The 18,197-nt window shown below is 44.2% G+C and overlaps 2 protein-coding genes across 3 annotated transcripts; both read right to left on the bottom strand.

Moving 5' to 3' along the window:
• Positions 1-1,567: 1,567 nt before the first annotated feature.
• NDUFC2 (NADH:ubiquinone oxidoreductase subunit C2) lies at positions 1,568-4,142 on the bottom strand. The gene is made up of 3 exons (XM_054628170.2): positions 3,943-4,142; positions 2,896-3,042; positions 1,568-2,065 (listed from the first exon to the last, which is right to left on the bottom strand). The coding sequence occupies exons 1-3, from the start codon at positions 4,079-4,081 to the stop codon at positions 2,016-2,018; spliced, it is 336 nt and encodes a 111-aa protein (XP_054484145.1). The 5' UTR covers positions 4,082-4,142; the 3' UTR covers positions 1,568-2,015.
• Positions 4,143-6,431: 2,289 nt separating this feature from the next.
• On the bottom strand, positions 6,432-17,784 carry ALG8 (ALG8 alpha-1,3-glucosyltransferase). 2 transcript variants are annotated; one of them, XM_077174094.1, is made up of 13 exons: positions 17,644-17,784; positions 16,680-16,758; positions 15,191-15,384; positions 13,641-13,750; positions 12,178-12,245; positions 11,534-11,660; positions 10,843-10,946; positions 10,605-10,729; positions 10,183-10,280; positions 9,609-9,714; positions 8,829-8,926; positions 8,307-8,379; positions 6,432-7,055 (listed from the first exon to the last, which is right to left on the bottom strand). In XM_077174094.1, the coding sequence occupies exons 1-13, from the start codon at positions 17,748-17,750 to the stop codon at positions 6,824-6,826; spliced, it is 1,521 nt and encodes a 506-aa protein (XP_077030209.1). In that variant the 5' UTR covers positions 17,751-17,784; the 3' UTR covers positions 6,432-6,823. The 2 variants fall into 2 exon arrangements, with proteins under 2 accessions (XP_077030209.1, XP_054484144.2); XM_054628169.2 differs by having other exon boundaries at positions 9,609-9,748; positions 10,183-10,322; positions 10,609-10,729; positions 17,644-17,783.
• Between the last annotated feature and the right edge of the window lie 413 nt (positions 17,785-18,197).

Below are 18,197 nucleotides of genomic sequence, written 5' to 3'. Positions count from 1 at the left end.
AGGAAACGGAGCATGAGGGGCATACTGGGAGAGACCTGGGCCATCCGCATCGCGATGGCACCTCTGGCTGGGACATGATGGAGCTCTGGCTGTGGAGCTCTCTGGTCTCCATGCTGATTGCTGAAGCTGGTGTTGAACCATAAGGAATGGATGGAGACTGGTTCCTGGTGAGGAGAGGACCACAGAGGGGGTGATGTCCCTCTGGTGGTTTATCTGGCTGTTGCTCAAGGATGGGATCTGTGTTCCCTGGAGAGCACAGCTGGCTGTGCTGGTTTAGGCAGCTGTGGAGTTAATTTTCTTTTCTCATTTCTGTACTGCCACTCTGGTGTAGGGACTGCAGCACATGGAAACTTGGGAGGAGATGCTGGTGGGATAACTGATCTCAGCCAACCCAAGGGACATTTCAGACTATATGACATCAGTATATCAAGTGTGGGGAAGAAGTGAGCCACACATGGAATGATGGCCTTTGTCTTCTGAGATCTGCATTACCTGTGATGGACCCTACAGTCCTGGGGATTGCTGAACATGCACCTGCCCATGGGAAGTGGTGAATGAATTCCTTGCTTTGCTCTGTTTGCATGCATGGCTTTTGCTTTCCCTATTACATTGGTTTTATTTAAGCCCACATCTTTTCTTGTTCTTGCCCTTGATTGTCTCTCTGATCCTGCTGGTGGGGCAGTGAGTGAGTGGCTGTGCGGGCCTTGGTGGCTGGCTGGGGTCAAAGCCCGCTGGGGTCACAGTGAGGGACACCTGCTGTCCCCTGCAGCCATGGCTTTGGGCTTGGGCAGCGCTCAGCAGCTGGAGAGGCTCGTGGTGCCCCAGGGAAGTGTCACAGAGGACACGGGGTGAAGGTCAGACCACGGCTGTTGAGCACGACCAGTGGGAGATGCAGGATGAGCCCAGAGGCCGGTGACCTGGGGCAGCTGGAAGGGCTTGCTGACGTCTTGTGGGCCGCTTGCATCCCCCAGGACCCGTGGGCCTCTCTCTGGGAGCCGCTGCCCCTGCAGCTGGCTCCGAGCCCGGTGTGCCACAGGAACCTTCTGCCTGCTCTGATTGCAGGGCATTGCACCACGCTGCCCCAGGGATGTGCCAAGGCCTGACGGGGCCCTGCTGCTGGCCACAGCTGGTGAGAGGTTTCTGCTCTGGTCCCAGGGGGATGTTGGCAGACAAGGCAGATCAGGCATCCTGGCGTGGCAGGGGGTGCTGGCTCTGTACCCACACTGTTCTGGCCAGCACGGGGAAAGATCTTCTTCTTCCTGATTGTTGAAGCAAATCAGAGTGGCAGCACTTCCTTTAAATCTGTTTAGGGACATCATATCCATGAGAGAGCAGTGACCTGGCACTGGGCTCAGTGGGAGGAAGAAAAGAGATAAAGTCGAGTTTTGAACCAAAATTCTAAATGAAGAAGAAACGGCAAACCCAAATCAACACAACCTCCTCACCCCCCCCAAATATGGTCAGTGTTTGGATTCAGGAGCCAGCAACCAAGTGGGACAACAGAAACTTGGATCCTTATAATTAGGAAAGAAAAAGCTACATAATAATAAAAAACATAGAGATGGAATGAATTAGGGAGAGCATGTATTTTTTTAGCTGTTCAGAAAGAATTTCACAGCGAGACTTTTGGTACAGTATCTACAGGGGCTGGCCAAGAACATGTTCAAGGGTCAGGAGAAATGCCACGGAGAAATAAAACATATGAACTTACAGAACTGCTCTCTGGGATTTATATAATATATGTTGTGTGAACAACTTTCCATTCTTGCAATTAAAACAACTGAAAAAAAACATTAATCAAAATTATTATTCAGTTACAAGTATAAGTCATCCACGTACTAACAAACCATAAAGGAACAGAAGAGCAAATAATTAAACAATAAGTATTTAATCAAGCTTTTATTACATGAAAGTGAATAAAGTTTCATCTTTTAAGCCATGGACGGTTCAAGAGTTGCAGCCACCTTGCCGAAGTTCGCAGGATGGCAGGAATTAATTCTGTGATATGTCGCCACTCAGCGAATTGGGTGGAAATCCTCCAAAAGCTGCCCTATTCTTTTCTTTTCTGCAAGACGTGGGAAAACCTAATCAGCATTTGAGATCAATTCAGAAGATGTTTCATATTAAGTCTCTGATGTTAACAAAGCCACCAAAAGTTTGATTTTTGCTACCCACAGCAAACTATTAGCTTGCTCTTGTAACTAAATGCACAAGTTGTTTTTTCCCCCCATATGGCTCTCTACAGGTCCCTGTGGAGGAATCTCAGTAGTTACAGTTTTTTATTTCTACATACTCCTTCCAACGTGGCATGATGCAGACCACAATCTAACAGCCAGAGTCACCCAACTCTACTGTATTAGAAAATGGACAATTTTCACCCAAATTTGCCATTGCATCGTTGGGCTCAGTGACTACGTTTAGTAAAAATCCCCCTGTTCTTCACCATTGCTCTAAGCCAACACCAAGTTTCCTGCCGTTCCTATTTATTCTTTTTTCACCTGTTCTGCTTGTTTTCTGAATATTCATCATGAGATTTCTGAATCTACATGCAACAGGCATTTTACAGGAATAGACAGTACAATTGTGAAGTTACAAGAATAAAACCTGTGATTTCTAATTTCTATTATTTCTTTTTCAGTGGTACAAGTTTGGTCTATCTTTTTTTTTTTTTTTTTTGGCTCTGCTACTTTTATACTAAAATGAGCTTTTAGGAGGAAGAGGCGGTCATTGATGCATTATCAACAGCTCAATAACAATATCTATTTTCACATCAGAAAATCCTTTAGACTGCTGCAATTTAGATTGTGAAGGAGCAGGGAAGCCTTAGCCCAGCAAAATCTTTGCACACAGGTTATGGCAGGCTGAGGTCTCTCCTAAAATACCAGCTGAGTGTACCTGTTGATGGCTGGAAGTCCCCTGGATGGCGCCTGATGTACTCGAACAGCTCCCTGTCCACCTTGGCATGCATGTACTCGGCGCGTTTCACCAGGTGGTAGCCCACAACGCAGCCCAGGGTAGCTAACAGGACCTGCCGGTGAATACCTGCAGCAGGAGTAGAGAGGAACTGTCCCCAGCTCTCCCAGCTCCCCGCAGGCCTCAGGCAGGGCCCCCTTTCCTCAGGCCCCCAGGCACTCCTCTCTCCCTGCTTTGCCCCTGCCAAGGTCCCTGCAGTACCCACAGCTCCCATGGCCCCTGCCAGGCCCCACTTTCCTCAGGGCTCCCTCCCCTTCCCAGCACCCTCAGGGAGTCACCTCAGATCCCCTCCACCTCCAAACGATGTCCCTTTCCCAGCCCCTTCCAATCCTCAAATCCCTCACTTCAGGACTCCCATCCCCACAATCAGAGAGAGAACTCCCTTCCCCTCCAACAGCCCCCCCCCGAACTCAGGGTTCCCTCTCTTGCCCTCCCCACTTCATTTATCCCTCAGTGACCCCAAGCCCCACACACCCCTTCCCCAGGCTCACATACTCCCTCTACCTCCCCATTCCATTACCTCAGCGCTCCTTCCCCTTCCCCAGCCCCTACATCCCTCTCGGCCACCCCAAATCCCACATACCCGATCCTGCAGCCCCCAAACCTCCTCTAGCCCCTCACTCCTGGCTGTTTCTCCTTCCCTCCCCTTTATTTATCCTTCAGAGTGACCCCAAATCCCACACTCCCCTTTCCCAGGCTCACATATTCCCTTTACCCACCCCTAGCCTTGGATCTCGGGGCTTCCTCCCCATCCCCAGCCCCTTTAACCCTCAAGGTCACCCCAAATCCGCCCGCCCGCCCCCATTTCCTCTCCAGTTCCTCATTGCTTAGCTGCCTCCCCTTTCCCCCTTCATTTATCCCTCAGTGACCCTAAACCCCACACAGCCCCTTCCTCAGCTCTTCACCTCCTTCCTCCCTTCGCACCCCGCTCCGTTCCCCCTCCCCTCACGCTCCCCCGTCCTCCCGCACCGGCTCCGAAGATGGGGCGTTGGTTGAAGGCGTTGTCCATCAGCGCCGACATCCACCCCGCGAAGCCGAGCCACACCGAGCCCTTATTGAGGAGCGGCGGCGGCGGCAGCGACCGCGACTCGTCGGGCAGGAACACCATGGCTGCCGCCCGCCGAAGGTGACCGGGGGGAGCGGTGCGACGGCAGCGCCTTCCGCCGCCGGCCCGCGCCGTGCTCCGGGGTTCCGCTGCCTTCCCCGCTTATGGCTATTTTACCAAAAACCCACGCCAAAATCCAACTCCCCACCCCACAAACCCATCCCCGCACCAAACCCCCAGGCTGAGCGGCCTTAGCCGGCTCGGGGAGGGGGTTCCTGCAGCCCTAACCCCACTGGGTGAGCCGGCCCCGCTGCAGGGCCAGCGAGGCTGGCCGGGAAGTAAATTAGGGGGTTAATTAAGCACTAAAATCGAACGCAATTAATTTTCAGAGCTCAGATTAAAGTCTGAGACCTAACCCATAGTGTTAGCTTTTTTCGTTTTTAATTAACATGAAATCACATTAAATCATTGGCCCCTGTAGCAGGATTGACGGAACCGTTAAAGAAACCTGCATTAACAAAACACCTCACAGGTCCCAAAGGCTTCTCAGCCTCTTTCCTAAAAATGTATAAATTAGCCTTTGTCCGTGAGAGGAAAGCTGGTGTCTTTACAAAGAGTTTGATGGCTGAAGGTGTGGGTGTTAACGTCTTTGCAATGGGTGTTAATGTCTCTGCTGACTTCGGGCAGCAGGTTTGCTGCAGAGCCCTGACACCTTGGCTCCTGAAACAGACAAGGGGCTGCACAAGCCTGAAGTTCTGAGCTTTGGGGTAAACCAGCAGGTTCAGGGGGGCAATGTGTGGTAGGTTGTTAGGGAAGGCTGTACCTTCCTAATACCTCAGCAATGGGGAAAGGAAGAGGGAAATGTGCGGCTGGGAGTTTAGGATCAAGGGAGGCTGCACCCTCCAAAACCTCCAGAGAGAAAACTCTACAGGTGTGCGCCTCAGTGGACTCCCCTTTTAATTCCAATAAAGCTGAAGAACTCCCCTGTCTCCTTTTTGGACATAAACCTCTGGTGCTTGTGGATTTTCCTGACATCTGCACAGGAGGAGGCTGGGCATTGCTGCTCTGCAGTGGGAGATGCTTCAGTTGAACCTGGGATCATTGGGACTGTACAATGGTGATGCACAGCCCCTTCCACAGTCACAGGCTTAACTTTACAGAATCACAGAATGGTTTGGGTTGGAAGAGACCTAAATGGTCATCTACTCCCAACACCCTGCCATAAGCAGGCAGAACTTCCACTGGACCAGGTTGCTCTATCCAACTCAGCTTTGAACACTTCCAGGGATGGCACATCCACAGCTTTGCTGTGTGGCTTCTTCTTGGAGGATTTCAGGATATGCAAAGGCATGGCTAGAGAAGAGCCAAGAGGGGTGTTTGTAGGGTTTTTTTGCATATTATTATTTCCTTACACAGGACAACACACCAGACAGATAAACACAAGCATTGTGGATGCCTTACCCTGAGCAGAGCTATGAGGCTTGAAGCTGAGAAAAAATACAAGAAGCATTGTGGCACCACTGGCAGCCACAGCAACATGACAAAGCCAATGATAGTGTAAAAAAACCAGAAACTATCAGGAAATAATTAAAACCAGAATGAGAATGTCTTGAATATGAACTCACTGGCAGTGAACACTTTAAATATACAAAGTATTTGGTTACAGAAACAACACAGGGATTAATCTACCTGTTGCCCTAACAAGAGCCACTCTATTTTAAATACCCTAAATATTCAAAGAACTCAAAAAGCATAACTATCCCCTTGGCTATCCTTGATGAAGGGGTCCCATACTTCAGCTAACATAGAAGAAAGTTCAAAAACTACTGTCAAAAATAGTAATAGTAGTAATAAAAAAATCCACCCCTCTCTCCTCCCAGTTTTAAGTCAGCACTGGAGTCCAAACCAGACCCCAACATCAGAGCAACATCTTCTAGGGATGGTTATGTAGGGTTTAAAAGCTATAATTATTTACTGCAGAAATAAATGCTATCCTTTGGGGAACATGATTCCACAGAGGCAGAAAACAACCTACCTTTTCCTTAAGTCATTACAGGAACTGTGGACATTTGATCTTTCGTTAGAGTTGTAGAATTTTAAATTAACTACAAATACAGCTAATGCAGCCACATTACCTGGTACATTTAATAGTGTTAAAATACTCCTTCATTTGAGTAGCACGCCTCAATTTGGTCATCTGGTCTACAGAAAAGAGCTACTAGAAGAATATGAAAACCTATTTGCAAAGTATCTATGAAACAAGGAGATGAACAGGACACGGACATATTATAAAATTTGATATTTGAGTGTGCAAAGCACCTCAGGACAAGTTTCCAGCTACACGCTACATCCTTAGTTGTGTGGGTGTCCCTCAAAAGCAGGGTTTAGACAGGAGCAAAAATAATGCAAGAAATTCTCAAACAAAAAATACCAATTTTTTAATTTACAAATTCCATAGAACACAGTTACAATGCTCTCCTACACAGCAACCATCCCTTGTAATTTCCCACAGCAACTTCTATTCAAATACAAACCATCATGGGAAAATGAGGCAGGTTTTCCTCAGGACAGAAGTCTGGGCCTTGTTAAGCTCCACAGTTTACCCGCAGCCCTGCCTGTCACTGTGACAGTGCTTCTGATCAGAGGTATCCTCGTTGGGCAGTATAGGAGTGTTGGAAGAAGAGCTCTCACGTGGTGATGGCACACGTACACTGTGTCTCATCTTGGATGGCCTTGTGACAACCCCTCACCGTGCCAGGAATCCCCTCCAAGGGGTATCCTGGGACTGGTCCCAGCACTGTGGCTTTACTCAGCCTTTTGTCTGACAGGAGTTCTCTCAGTCAAGACAGAAATGTATAGTTTCAGCCACGCGTATGTGATTCCCAGAGCACAGTACACAGAGGTCAGCAACAGGGGGACGAAAGGGAAGTGCTGCTTCCAGGGGGTCAGGGGAAATATGATTTCACAGAAGATTTCCAAGGGCACTAGTTGGATGAGGTAGATTGTTTCAAGCCAGTTAAGTAGAGGTTTCTCTCTCCTGTCAGAGAAATTAAAAAATAGGTAGTGTTAAAATATATGTTAACTAAAAGTAACTATTATGTTTTTCAGCTACCCCAGTGCAAAGAGAATCTCCCATTAGATTGCAATAATGGTTTCAATAACAAGTTAGAGAGTTTCAGTAGGAAAAAACCAGTGTGATAACCAAGAGTACAGCTCAATGTCGTTATCAAGTTCCAGGATGCCTTGGAAGCCTAAGTAGAAATCTCATAAATTGCTCTGTTCACCTCACTGTTTCAGTAAACAACTGAACAGCCCTTCATACAAAGACTTGTTTCACCAAAGTTGTTCTACAACAGAAGATTGGAAATGTCAGGTTTTTTTAACCTCTTCCCCCAGGCTTTCTGTAGAATGGACTTTTCTGTGAGCTATCTTTCTTGCAAAGGACACTGATGGCAGGAGTTTACTGCAGGTAGTTTGAAGGCAATTTCATGTTTCAGCAAGTTAAAAACAAGAAACTTGCAAAAGCTCCTTCTCTTAATAAAAACTATGCTCCTATGGAGTTTTTTAGCTAGAGCTCCTGAGACAGAATGACTGAATTCTTAAATAAAGAACATCACCTACAAAAGCAGGTGCCTGAGGTACTGAATACCTGTTTACAGTACTTCATTACAGGTCGAGTTTGCCCTGAAAAGTTTGGGAAAGAGGGAAGTGGGGACTGCAGGGATTAGAAGGATAAGCACTAATCTTTGGCCAAGTGGTAAGAGATCCATAGGTTGTGAACTACACAGGGTGACTTCGGCAATTCCATGTTCTGCCAACCAAATATTTGTGGCTTTGTTGACAAATTAGAGCTTGCAAATGAATGTTATTTACAACCTGTCCTTTCCACACATTAAAATACTAAGCAATACTGCAAAAATCCACAGTACAATAAGATAAACAATCTGCAGACAAATCACTAGTAGTAAATGCTAGAATACTACATTAAACCCTCAGAGGTTACAGCATCACAACTCCAGGCTTTAACAGAGCATGAGGCAGGTGGGGATCTACAGCCTCCTGGGACTAACTGGGCAGTTGTCACAATAACTAGGACGTGCTGCAATTAATCCTAATTTAAGCACTGCCACCTGAGAACAGAGGTAGCAGCATCTTCTGACTACTAACACCTTAATTTGACTCCTCAGCATCAGTTTTCTGTGCTGCTTGTCCCTTATGACAATGGCTGTTCCCAACACCAGAAGAAATGTTTTTGTTCCTGGCACTGAGATCAAATTTCTTTAATTACCTGAACAGAGATTTCAATGAAGAGAAGCTATAAACAGTAAACAACAGCATAAGCAGTATTTTAATTGGAAGTTCTGAAAAACAAAGAACATTATGTACTTTTAAAATTAATTTAAAAAAATTTTTGCCATATATATATTGTAGTATCTTTAAATCTTACTAGTCACATTTGCATCATCTGGTTTTATTTTCTGCAGACCTACATGTTTTACTGCTTAGCATACCTAAAAATAAGCATAAACATCTCCTAAGGCAAATGCCAAGCATTTGCAATACATGTACTTCAATTATCTAGAAACATACTGAACACATTATAATTACTATTATAATTAATCTAATTAATTACTATTATTATAATCACATTATAATTACTATCTGAGATAGCACTACAAATAACATTTTCCTTTTCTAAAGAAAACACAACAACTGGCAAGTGACTAAAGCAAAAATGACAACCAAATCAAGACTATTGAGCTCTATGTTGCAAATTGTACAAAAATTAACTAATAGAAGAACATTTTACCTGGTGCTGTGAACAACAGTGGAAAAAGTGAGAAATGCCCTGTTGTTGCCAGAATCAAGTAGATGCCAGCATCCTTGGCTCTCTGAACAGACAATAAGCTAAAAATGGCAATAATTTGTTACACTTTTGTCTTTTAGCAAAGAAACCTAATTTCAGCAGAACACTACGTAATTGACTGAAGACTCAGAAACAAGTCAAACAGTTTCACAGTACCCCCATCCCTGCTAACACTGCACCTGTGATGAAGTCTCCTGTTTCCAAACCATGTGGCCTCAGAGATAAAACACAGGAGAAAAATCAGCCAGGAAACCCTCCCTCAGAAAACCACACACCCACTGAACAAAACTATCAGCAAGGCCCAGCACAAAACAAGAGCTTAAACATCACCAAATCTCTGAGGAAGGAAAATACAGTTTGAAGCAATACTGGTCAGGCAGTTTATGAACTACAGCTTCAGTTCTACCCTAGGTAGGCATGAAGCCCTTTTGGTAGAAACTGTGTATTGTTCTGGTCAAGCACAGTGCAGAAGATCCCTCTCCTCAGCTGGCTCCTGAGTAATCTATCAAGCATTTTACAATATGAACAACAGCACCCATCAAGGTTTGAACTGCGCCCGAAATTAATTTATTTTAAGTGCACTACACTGTTACAGCTTAAGGCATACTATGAAAGAGTTCCTCTTCTGAAATATACTGAGAACAAAGTGATTCCCTTTGAGGATTCCTCAACCAGTGGCTGCAGGTTCAGTTTGGCCAACTACTTTGTACCACATTCGCTTACCTTAAAGGCAGAATAGCAAGGAGTATTGCTTTCTCATGCACGTGCCAGCCAAACATGAAGGAGCTCAATGCACAAAGAACAAGGCACTGTAGAAAGCCTCGGGGCCCTTGAGGTTTAAACCAAAGACAGAAAACAGAGGGCTAGAAACAACAGGCAAAAACAGGACTTCAGTGAAAAGTCTGGCAATCCCGAAGACAAGCCATTGTCCAAAGAGATTTGTCAATGTTACTAAACACCACTGCACCCAGGTTGTGCTTGGGTGGCACAAGCGTTATACTGCACTGGAGGAAATCAATCAATCCATTTGGATGTACGAGAAGAGACTGAAGGATTTTTGTTGAAATATCAGGAGGGAAAAGCAGACTGAAAGACCACAGCCAACTCCCCACTATTTGTATTGCATGCAAAAATTGTCTGCCAATCTAAGTCACTAAACACATTTTATCAGTCACTACATACTAGTAATGATGTATCTGTTGCCCTAGAATTAAAATTCATATGAAGTGCATACTATCAATTAAAACCCACTAGGGACAAAATACAAAAAAATTTAAAAAATATTAGTTGTTCTTACCAATATAGCTATGAAAGTACAGATTAGTGTTGCCAGCGGAGTCACTGAAGGGAGGACAGTGTGTTGAAACTCTTGAACCAGCCCTCCTGTCATGGAGGCTTTAGGGATTTTTGTACCATCAAGAAAATTGCACTTTAACCCTAAAAACAAAATATAAAAAAGCACAAACTGATAAATGCTAATAAAGAAAATGAAGTAGCTGAACTAAGCACATGGCCAAGATTTTTCTTTTTTTAAAGGACGACAGAGGGAAGCAATTGATCTTTGACCTACTGCTGGTAATGTATGCACCGGATTATATGGACCATACACGATGTATGGCAATCTGAAAACACAACTTACTGCCTACATCACAAATGGGGAAGACTAAAATAAAGAGAGCTCTATCTGCAAACAGGCATCAAAAAGCAAGATTAACATACTGACCAAGAATTGTCAGTGCTTTATCCATGGCATTATACAAAGCCCAGAAGTTGGGGGCCCAATAGGCATGGCAGAGACCTCGCTTGAAAGGGAAGAGCCGTGAAATGACTTGAGGCAGCTGACCCTACAGAAAACAAGACCAAAGAAATGGCCACTTTAGATGAGACATGGTTTATATTTTTATCACAAAATTTTCTAACTGTTCAGGGGAATAACATGTGAAAAAGGGGTTATTACCAATACTAGGAAGGGTCCCAGTGAAAGAGCAGAAACAAGACAGACAATCAGTCCCAGAAGAGTTACATGAAGAAAGCTGAAACTTCTCCACTTCAGGGATCCATCTACAAGAAAAAAAGATTAAAGAAACAGCTGCTGTGGGAAGTGGAAAGGGAAACAAAGCATTCTTCACTAACAAGGAATTCCTAGCATCTATCTAAAAGGGGCACACAGCCTTTTATGTCAATATATTCAGTTTCTTCCTTTAACAGCAGGTATTTCTTTTGCTCACATTACAGCTCCTTGTATTATACAAGCTTTCAGTATTTTTTGAGTTTACCTTCCCTGTTCATATGAGGAGTATCAGGCATGTTTCAGTGCTAAAAAGCGGGGAGAAACTCAAAGAAGGTCTTTGAAATAGTTTCTAATATTGTCCAATTGTTCCATATCCAGAATAATTCTTATGTCTTCCAAGTGCCACCTGCAGCTTGTTTGTGTTGATTTTTCTTAGCCAAGAACTCTTAAAGGAACAGGAATTTTACAAAACAAATCTATTTCAAAGATCCTTCAAGATCCTAACAATTCTGCTCTCAAGCAGAATTTTTGTTTGAGCCATTTTGTTCCAATTCTATCTGCCAAGTCTTGAGTGCTCCCCTAGTTCTAGTGATTAACACAACCCCCCCAAAAGCCAGTGAGGAAAACTCCATCTTACCTGCATTATTTGCAGTAAAGCAGTAGGATCGTAACAAATAAATGCCATATGCTGGGGCCACATACATGTAGATGTGCTTGAAATGCAGAAGAACAGAAAAAAGAAGAGCACCCTCCAAATACCTTTTCTGAAAGAAAACAAAACAAAACCTAAGCTTTTCTTTTTGTAGTCACTTTTAATGATCCTCTGTTGTAGTCCTAAGGTGATGGGACATTTATTCTAAATATTAAAAAGGGTATTTACTTCAAATTACAAATTCAGTAGTGTTATGCATAACAGGTAGGGACAAGGAACTATCCTGTCACACAGTCACCTCTTCACAGCCTCAGAAGTATGTTTTCTAAGGCCTGGTGATTTGGAAGAAGATAAAATGCCAAGAAATGATGCCACATTGCTCAGGGGTAACAGTGAATATAGCTTTCTTATGGGGAAATATAGCTTTCTTATTGCAGCATCAGCAAGCAATTATGGTGAGTTTCAAGTCTTTCTCTCTGCCACAAACTCAATAAACAATTAGACATCCAGCTTCACACAGCTCAACATGAAGCTATTACCATTGCCCACAACACGAGCAGCCCTATGAATTGAATTAATGCACCCAAAACACACATGGCAAGAAATCAACAAGAGTCACTTGGGTTTACCTGACACAGCCGAGCAACAGAAAGAAGCATCAGCCCAAAGAGGAAGCCATTGTACTGGAAGTGAATATCTGAACTTGAGTCAAGGAAAAAAGCAAGCTTTCTTTACTACTATGCGTTCTGGAGAAGACTCAAAGTTTTGAGGAATAAATTAAAATTAAAACAGAATTTAAATCAAGAAAGCATCCCTAAAGTCACAGCACATAGACACAAGTCATTATTTAACCTTACCTGTAAGTACTGTCAGACACAAATTACACTAATGCTGGCATATCACCTTGATGAAATGAAACACAACAATCTACACATATGCTGTGCAAATTTTATAATATAAAACAAAAAAAGTTAAATCTCCACTTTAAAGTTATTAGTTTCTGCCACACATTGGTTAATGGATGGTGACAACAGCCCTCACTTTTCTATCACTTTTAAGTGTATGTAATATACACAAGAAATATACATGTATATGCAATATACACAAGAACTATGATGGAGAAAATGAAGTCCTTCCTTTAAATGTACACTGTGCCAAGACTCACTGGCAGGAACTGCAATTTCCAGAGTTATTTTTATACAGGATACGGACCTGTTGGAAGGCAGAGAAAGCCAGGAAGATCCTCAGAGGACTGAAGCACCTCTGCTATAGACAGGCTGAGATAGTTGGGGTTATTTCAGCCTGAAAAAGGGAAGATGCTGGGGAGAACATGTTGGTCCTTTAGAAGGCGCTCTAAGAGAGCTGGACAGGGACTTTTGACAAGGGCATGGAATGACAGGGCAAGGGGGAATGGTTTTAAACTAAAAGAGGAGAGATTTAGATTGGATATTAGGAAGAAATTCTTTCTTGTGAGAGTGATGAGGGACTGGCACAGGTTGCTCAGAGAAGCTGTGGATGCCCCATTCCTGGAAGTGTTCAAGGTCAGGCTGAATGAGGCTTTGAGCAACCTGGTCTAATGGAAAGTGTGCCTGCCTAAGGCAGGGGGTTGGAACTAAATGATGTTTAAGGTCCTGTCCAAACCAAACCACTCTACAATTCCATGACTGTTCTTTAGAAAGACTTCCTAATTCCCAAATAAAGTTAAACAAATTGAATACACTCTGAATCTTAAAACACTTTGAAGATTTTCCTTGCCACAGGACAAACTTGGAACCACACCCAGAACACAGAACCACTCTGCTAATACTCCTGTAGATGTGCAGAGGAGGAATAGCCAGCAGAACAGGCACACTGCTGCCAGACTGGTTGGTCCTCCTCCACTTCTGGCAAATCAGACCAAGGACTGATTAACTTCCATTTTGCCAAACAGTAATTCTAATGAAAACAAAGTTATTTAACTAATCCCAGAAACAAACCCAGCAGTGTTACTTGCTATGACAGCAATAATAATACAGGATTGTGCCACACATTGTAAGAGGTTGTTAAAAAACCAAACAAACCATGAACAACCCACAATGGCTTGAAAGGATACGATCCACAATTAACAACCCAAAATTCCACAAGAGCAGAACAGCAAGAATAAATGTTGGTTTTTCCAGGATATCCTTTGCAGCTCGTTTTCCATTTATACATCTGCAGCACCTAAACAAGAGCAGAAGAAACAGAAGCTTTAATTCAAACATACAAGCAAAAACGTTGGTTATAAGAGTTAAGAGCTGCACTTACTCTGAAGTTTGCCATTTTATCAGGATGCAAGGCAACAATAAAAGTCTTGCTAAATTCATCAAAGGCAGACAGTATCATGAACAAAGTTTAGTAAAAAAAAGATTTTCAATTTCAATAGCTGCGGTGTTTTCCACATGCTAAAGCTTACATTACATAACAGCTTCAGGTTCAAGTCTCTCATTCAGTAAGTGTAAAGCTGTCACAGCCTGCTTGCCATCATGAGCAGTGTATTGCTACTTTTGGAAACAACATAGGGAGTTGTAGTTAAGATCCTCAGCTGGACATAACCTCTTCCTAGCTACTGTTGCCCCCTGCTATATTATGAGTTATTTCCATTGGTTAAAAACAACTTATTACTTCTCAGTGTGAAGCAATATGGTTCATATGACTTCTGAAAGCAGTCTTAAATCACATTAAAAAGTTATAGATCATTTGTGTTGAAATGCTGTGTTGAAATGCAACCTCCCTGCCATGAGCAGAACACCTCCCACTAGACTGCGTTGCTCAAACCCCCATCCAACCTGGCCTTGAATTTTTCCAGGCAGAGGGCATATACCACCTCTTTTGGCAAAATGACCTTGTGCAGACACCAGCCCTGAGCCTTCAGCCTTACATTCATACGTCTATGAGTCAAAACAATAAAAGGAAAAGAAATCATAATGCAAAGCTAGTTGGCATAAAGAAAGTAAATAAAGGAGTTTAGGCAGGGGTCTAATCAAAGAATTTCCTACCCAGGTTTTGAGCAGAAAGAATAAAATGATGGGAGACTCTTACAGCCAAATCATTAAGGTAGACAATGTATTTCTCAGAACACACTCCCACTCTACTCTTTAGAGATAAGGTAAGTAATTCTTCATAAAGTCAGGCCTCACTGAAAGCATCCAATCCTAATTACATCAGACTTGGAATAATCAGTTTATCATCAAAACACTAGAGAAACTTTGCATATTTGATGATACTGCCATTTTGTGACAGATTTCCTTTATGCTTCTAGAAAAACAGAGTAATCAGAAAAGTAACAGGAAAAAACTTGGTCTGAGCACACCAGCTGTCCTGCAACTCCTACAAAAGGAGTTCAGTGACAGAAGCAAACCCAAGCACAACACTTGAAACAGCAGCTGGTGTCCAAGCGCCTGCAAACCCATCACATGTAGTGCAACTGTATCTCCAAGAAGAACACGTTATCTTGTGTTTAGCAGTGTATTCCAAGATTCTCCTTGAACAGGTTCGAGCAACTCTGGCATTTCACTTCCTTTACAAGCTTATTTGTATAAATCATTATTTGTTGTGGCTAAAGAACAAACCCACATATGAAGGCCTATCCACTGTCTCTAAAATCAGAACATTAACACTTACTCATGAACTGCATATATGAAGAGGGTATCTGTAAAGATGACAGAAAGCCTTTGGAAGAAGATGGTTGCACGACTGGTGTAATTCAAGTTTTCAACAACCAGCATCTGGGGGTCAAAGTACTTGGCAATGTGAGAAAGTACATATTCAAACCAAGCAAAAAATGGTGGATAATCCAGGGTCCATTCCGAGGTCGCCTAAAGACAAAATAAGATTAAATAGTTGATAACAAACCATGCTGTTTGCAGTCCTTCAGGTACAGCTCACTGCAGCAAACCAGCTAATGCATTTTCTCTCAGTAGCCTCTCTGTAACTCAAACCACTCCACAATCAGTAGCCAGCTCTGTGGTGCTGTAAGCTGTTCTCCTGCAGTACTGGTAGAGATGTGACATCTCCTGATTAGCAGGAAAAGATTAAAGAGCATCTTGTGCACCTGCACTTAACCAGTATATAACTGTTTGTTATCTCTAAATCTATTTACAGTAATAGGGCCTGACTGCAACAAGGGCCATTATTACAAAATCTCAGTAAAACAGCTCAGAGCCAATATTTGTCTATACTGGAGTGATCACCAACACAATCAGTTTCAAAATTATTTTCACTCATCAGTTAACAAGCCTTAACTCTCACACAACCATATCATGACAAAATGGCATTATGTGATCTCTTCCCATAAGGACAGTTGCTATGCCCTGACCAAGAATTAATTCCTTGGCTGTGGAAACAGGAGAGGAAGAGGCATGAACAGAGCAGGTTGGGATGGGGTATATTTTTCAGTGAGGATGTTCCCAAATGCTTATGCTGCATTGATGAAAGGCATCCTATGTTCTGGCACGGGGTTAATGCTGGCATTATAAAAAAACTGTTTGTAAAACAGTCCTTGGATCAGTCCTACAAAGTTCTAACCTGCACAAATCTTTACTTCTAGATGTTTATGTGGAGTACTAGACACTACAGCATCTATCTATCCCTGTACTCCAGCAGATACCAGGGGACAGATTAAAACCCAATTAGGTAGGCTGAGTCTATGACAAACCTAAAGGTGATTTGTCTAGATAAAAATCAATGCATGCTACTAGCACACCAGCAAAGGCTCAAAACTTTAATACAGTGATTGATTTCATAATGGAAAGATGTATATTAGCATTAGCATGATTCACTCTTTATTCTGGTAACTGTGTATCACCAATGAGAAGATCACAGACACCAACAATTTAAGAGTACAATGCAACTTGCTCTGGTGCTACACAGCCTTTTCAATAACCCAAGTGCCTTAACTGCTTTTCCCATTTTGCCTTCACAAGTACTTGCAGCTTCCCCAGCTTTCATTTTTTAGCTAAATGCTACACAAGGCCAGCAAATTGTGACTGGCATCTTTTTGTCCCACTATATGACAGTCACCAACCATCCCTTCCAGCATTCACAAGGTCTGTCATACCCAATGTGCCTGTAATTCATACACAGCTAAAACACACCCCAAACATGTCCTTACCTCATAGTACCACTGAGAGAGGGGCAAGCTGTGGGTGATGGCAAGCCAGTTCCTATGGACTTCGAAATCTGTGGAGTAACTACAGAAGGTGCATGTTAAGAGTAACATACGTGCATGCACTAAGAAGGGAAAAATTTCAGAGCACATCACCACATGCAGACAAGAAGGAAGCCACTCTATTTATCAGCTCTAGGATGCTACTGTGATCGAGTAACAACAATGCTGCTCAAGAACTCTGTGCCAAAGATGTATCGTAGAATGGTGTGGGTTGGGAGAGACCCTAAAGATCATCTTGTTCCAACCACTCTGCCATGGGCAGGAACACCTTCCACTAGACCAGGTTTCTCAAAGCCCCATCCAGCCCAGCCTAGAACACTTCCAGGGACGGGGTATGCACGAATTCTCTGGGCAGCCTCTGCCAGTGTCTCACCAACCTCACAGTAAAGATTTTTCTCCTGACATCTGATCTAAAGCTCCCATTTTATTTAGTTTAAAACCATTCCTCCTTGTCCTATGACTGACCATGTAAAAAGTCACTAATACAGGTGCTTATAGGGCAAGAACTACTAAGAGCTTGGCTTTTCCGGACAATTAATGAGAAATTCCAAGTTCTAACTGAAGTTTAATAGCAACTTGTTAGGGTTTTTTCTCAGTATAAAAACTTAAAAATACAAAGCATTACTGTTTCAGCATGCTTTCAGCCTTCCCGAACAGCAGCCAGCCAGAACGGGCCAGCAGGGCCTCCCAAGAGGAAAGGAAAGCTGTGCCACGCGGCGGAGGCGGCGGCGCCTCGCTTCCCTCACGAACCCGGGAGTCACATGGACCTTCAGGGCCTCCTCAGGACCGCGGCGCCACGCTGCCCGCGGCCGGCCGCCCTCGGGGGTTCGCGGCAGTCCCAGGCCACCCACCCCCGTCCCGTCCCGTCCCGTCCCGTCCCGTCCCGTCCCGTCGGGAAGCTCCTTACTAGGCGGGGATGAGGAGGCACTTGAGGAAGGACACGCCGAGCGCCAGCGCGCGGAACCAGCCGCGGCCGCCCGCCGCCATGGCGCGCGCACCCCCTGCCCTGCGCATGCGCCGCGCCCGCCGCGCCGGTTTGAAGCGCGCGCGCCCGCCGCGCTCGCGGCGTCGGGAGCGGGGCTGCGGCTGCGCGTGCGCGGGGAGGGCGGGGCTCCATGAGGCACCGGAACGGGCGCGAGCGGGGAGGGAGGGAATTTAGGATGGGTATCAGAAATTCTTTGCTGTGAAGGTGGTGAGGGACTGGCACAGGAAACGGTTAATGATTAGCCTGCACGAACACAGATAAAGAATACAATAAGAGAACCCCTGAGACCAACAATCAAGAGGCATCGGGAAGAATGAGTGCATGGACTGAGGGTATAAAAGCTCAGGGACCTCTTTGTTGAGCGTCCCTCTGTGCAGACACCCAGCCTGAGCTGACCTGCTGCTGTACCAGGCTATTACTATTTACTTTTAGAAATCAGCACCTGAGACTGCTACAGGGAAGCTCGGGTTGAGCCC

This window comes from Agelaius phoeniceus, chromosome 2 (assembly GCF_051311805.1).
Source record: "Agelaius phoeniceus isolate bAgePho1 chromosome 2, bAgePho1.hap1, whole genome shotgun sequence".
Lineage (NCBI taxonomy): Eukaryota > Metazoa > Chordata > Aves > Passeriformes > Icteridae > Agelaius > Agelaius phoeniceus.
This window is presented reverse-complemented; position numbering and strand designations above follow the sequence as displayed.

Bases quoted from the DNA above. Each gene is read 5' to 3' on its own strand.
- NDUFC2 (XM_054628170.2), bottom strand. From the start codon at position 4,081: ATGGTGTTCCTGCCCGACGAGTCGCGGTCGCTGCCGCCGCCGCCGCTC. The intron at 3,043-3,942 runs GTGCGGGAGGAC...CTCCTGCTGCAG, and splicing joins ACGCCCCATCTTCGGAGCCG to GTATTCACCGGCAGGTCCTG. The intron at 2,066-2,895 runs GTACACTCAGCT...CACGTCTTGCAG, and splicing joins GGACTTCCAGCCATCAACAG to AAAAGAAAAGAATAGGGCAG.
- ALG8 (XM_054628169.2), bottom strand. From the start codon at position 17,750: ATGCGCAGGGCAGGGGGTGCGCGCGCCATGGCGGCGGGCGGCCGCGGC. The intron at 15,385-16,679 runs GTAAGGACATGT...TTTTGTCTTTAG, and splicing joins TCTCTCAGTGGTACTATGAG to GCGACCTCGGAATGGACCCT. The intron at 8,380-8,828 runs GTAAAATGTTCT...TTTGTTTTTCAG, and splicing joins ACTGTTGTTCACAGCACCAG to AACTTCCAATTAAAATACTG.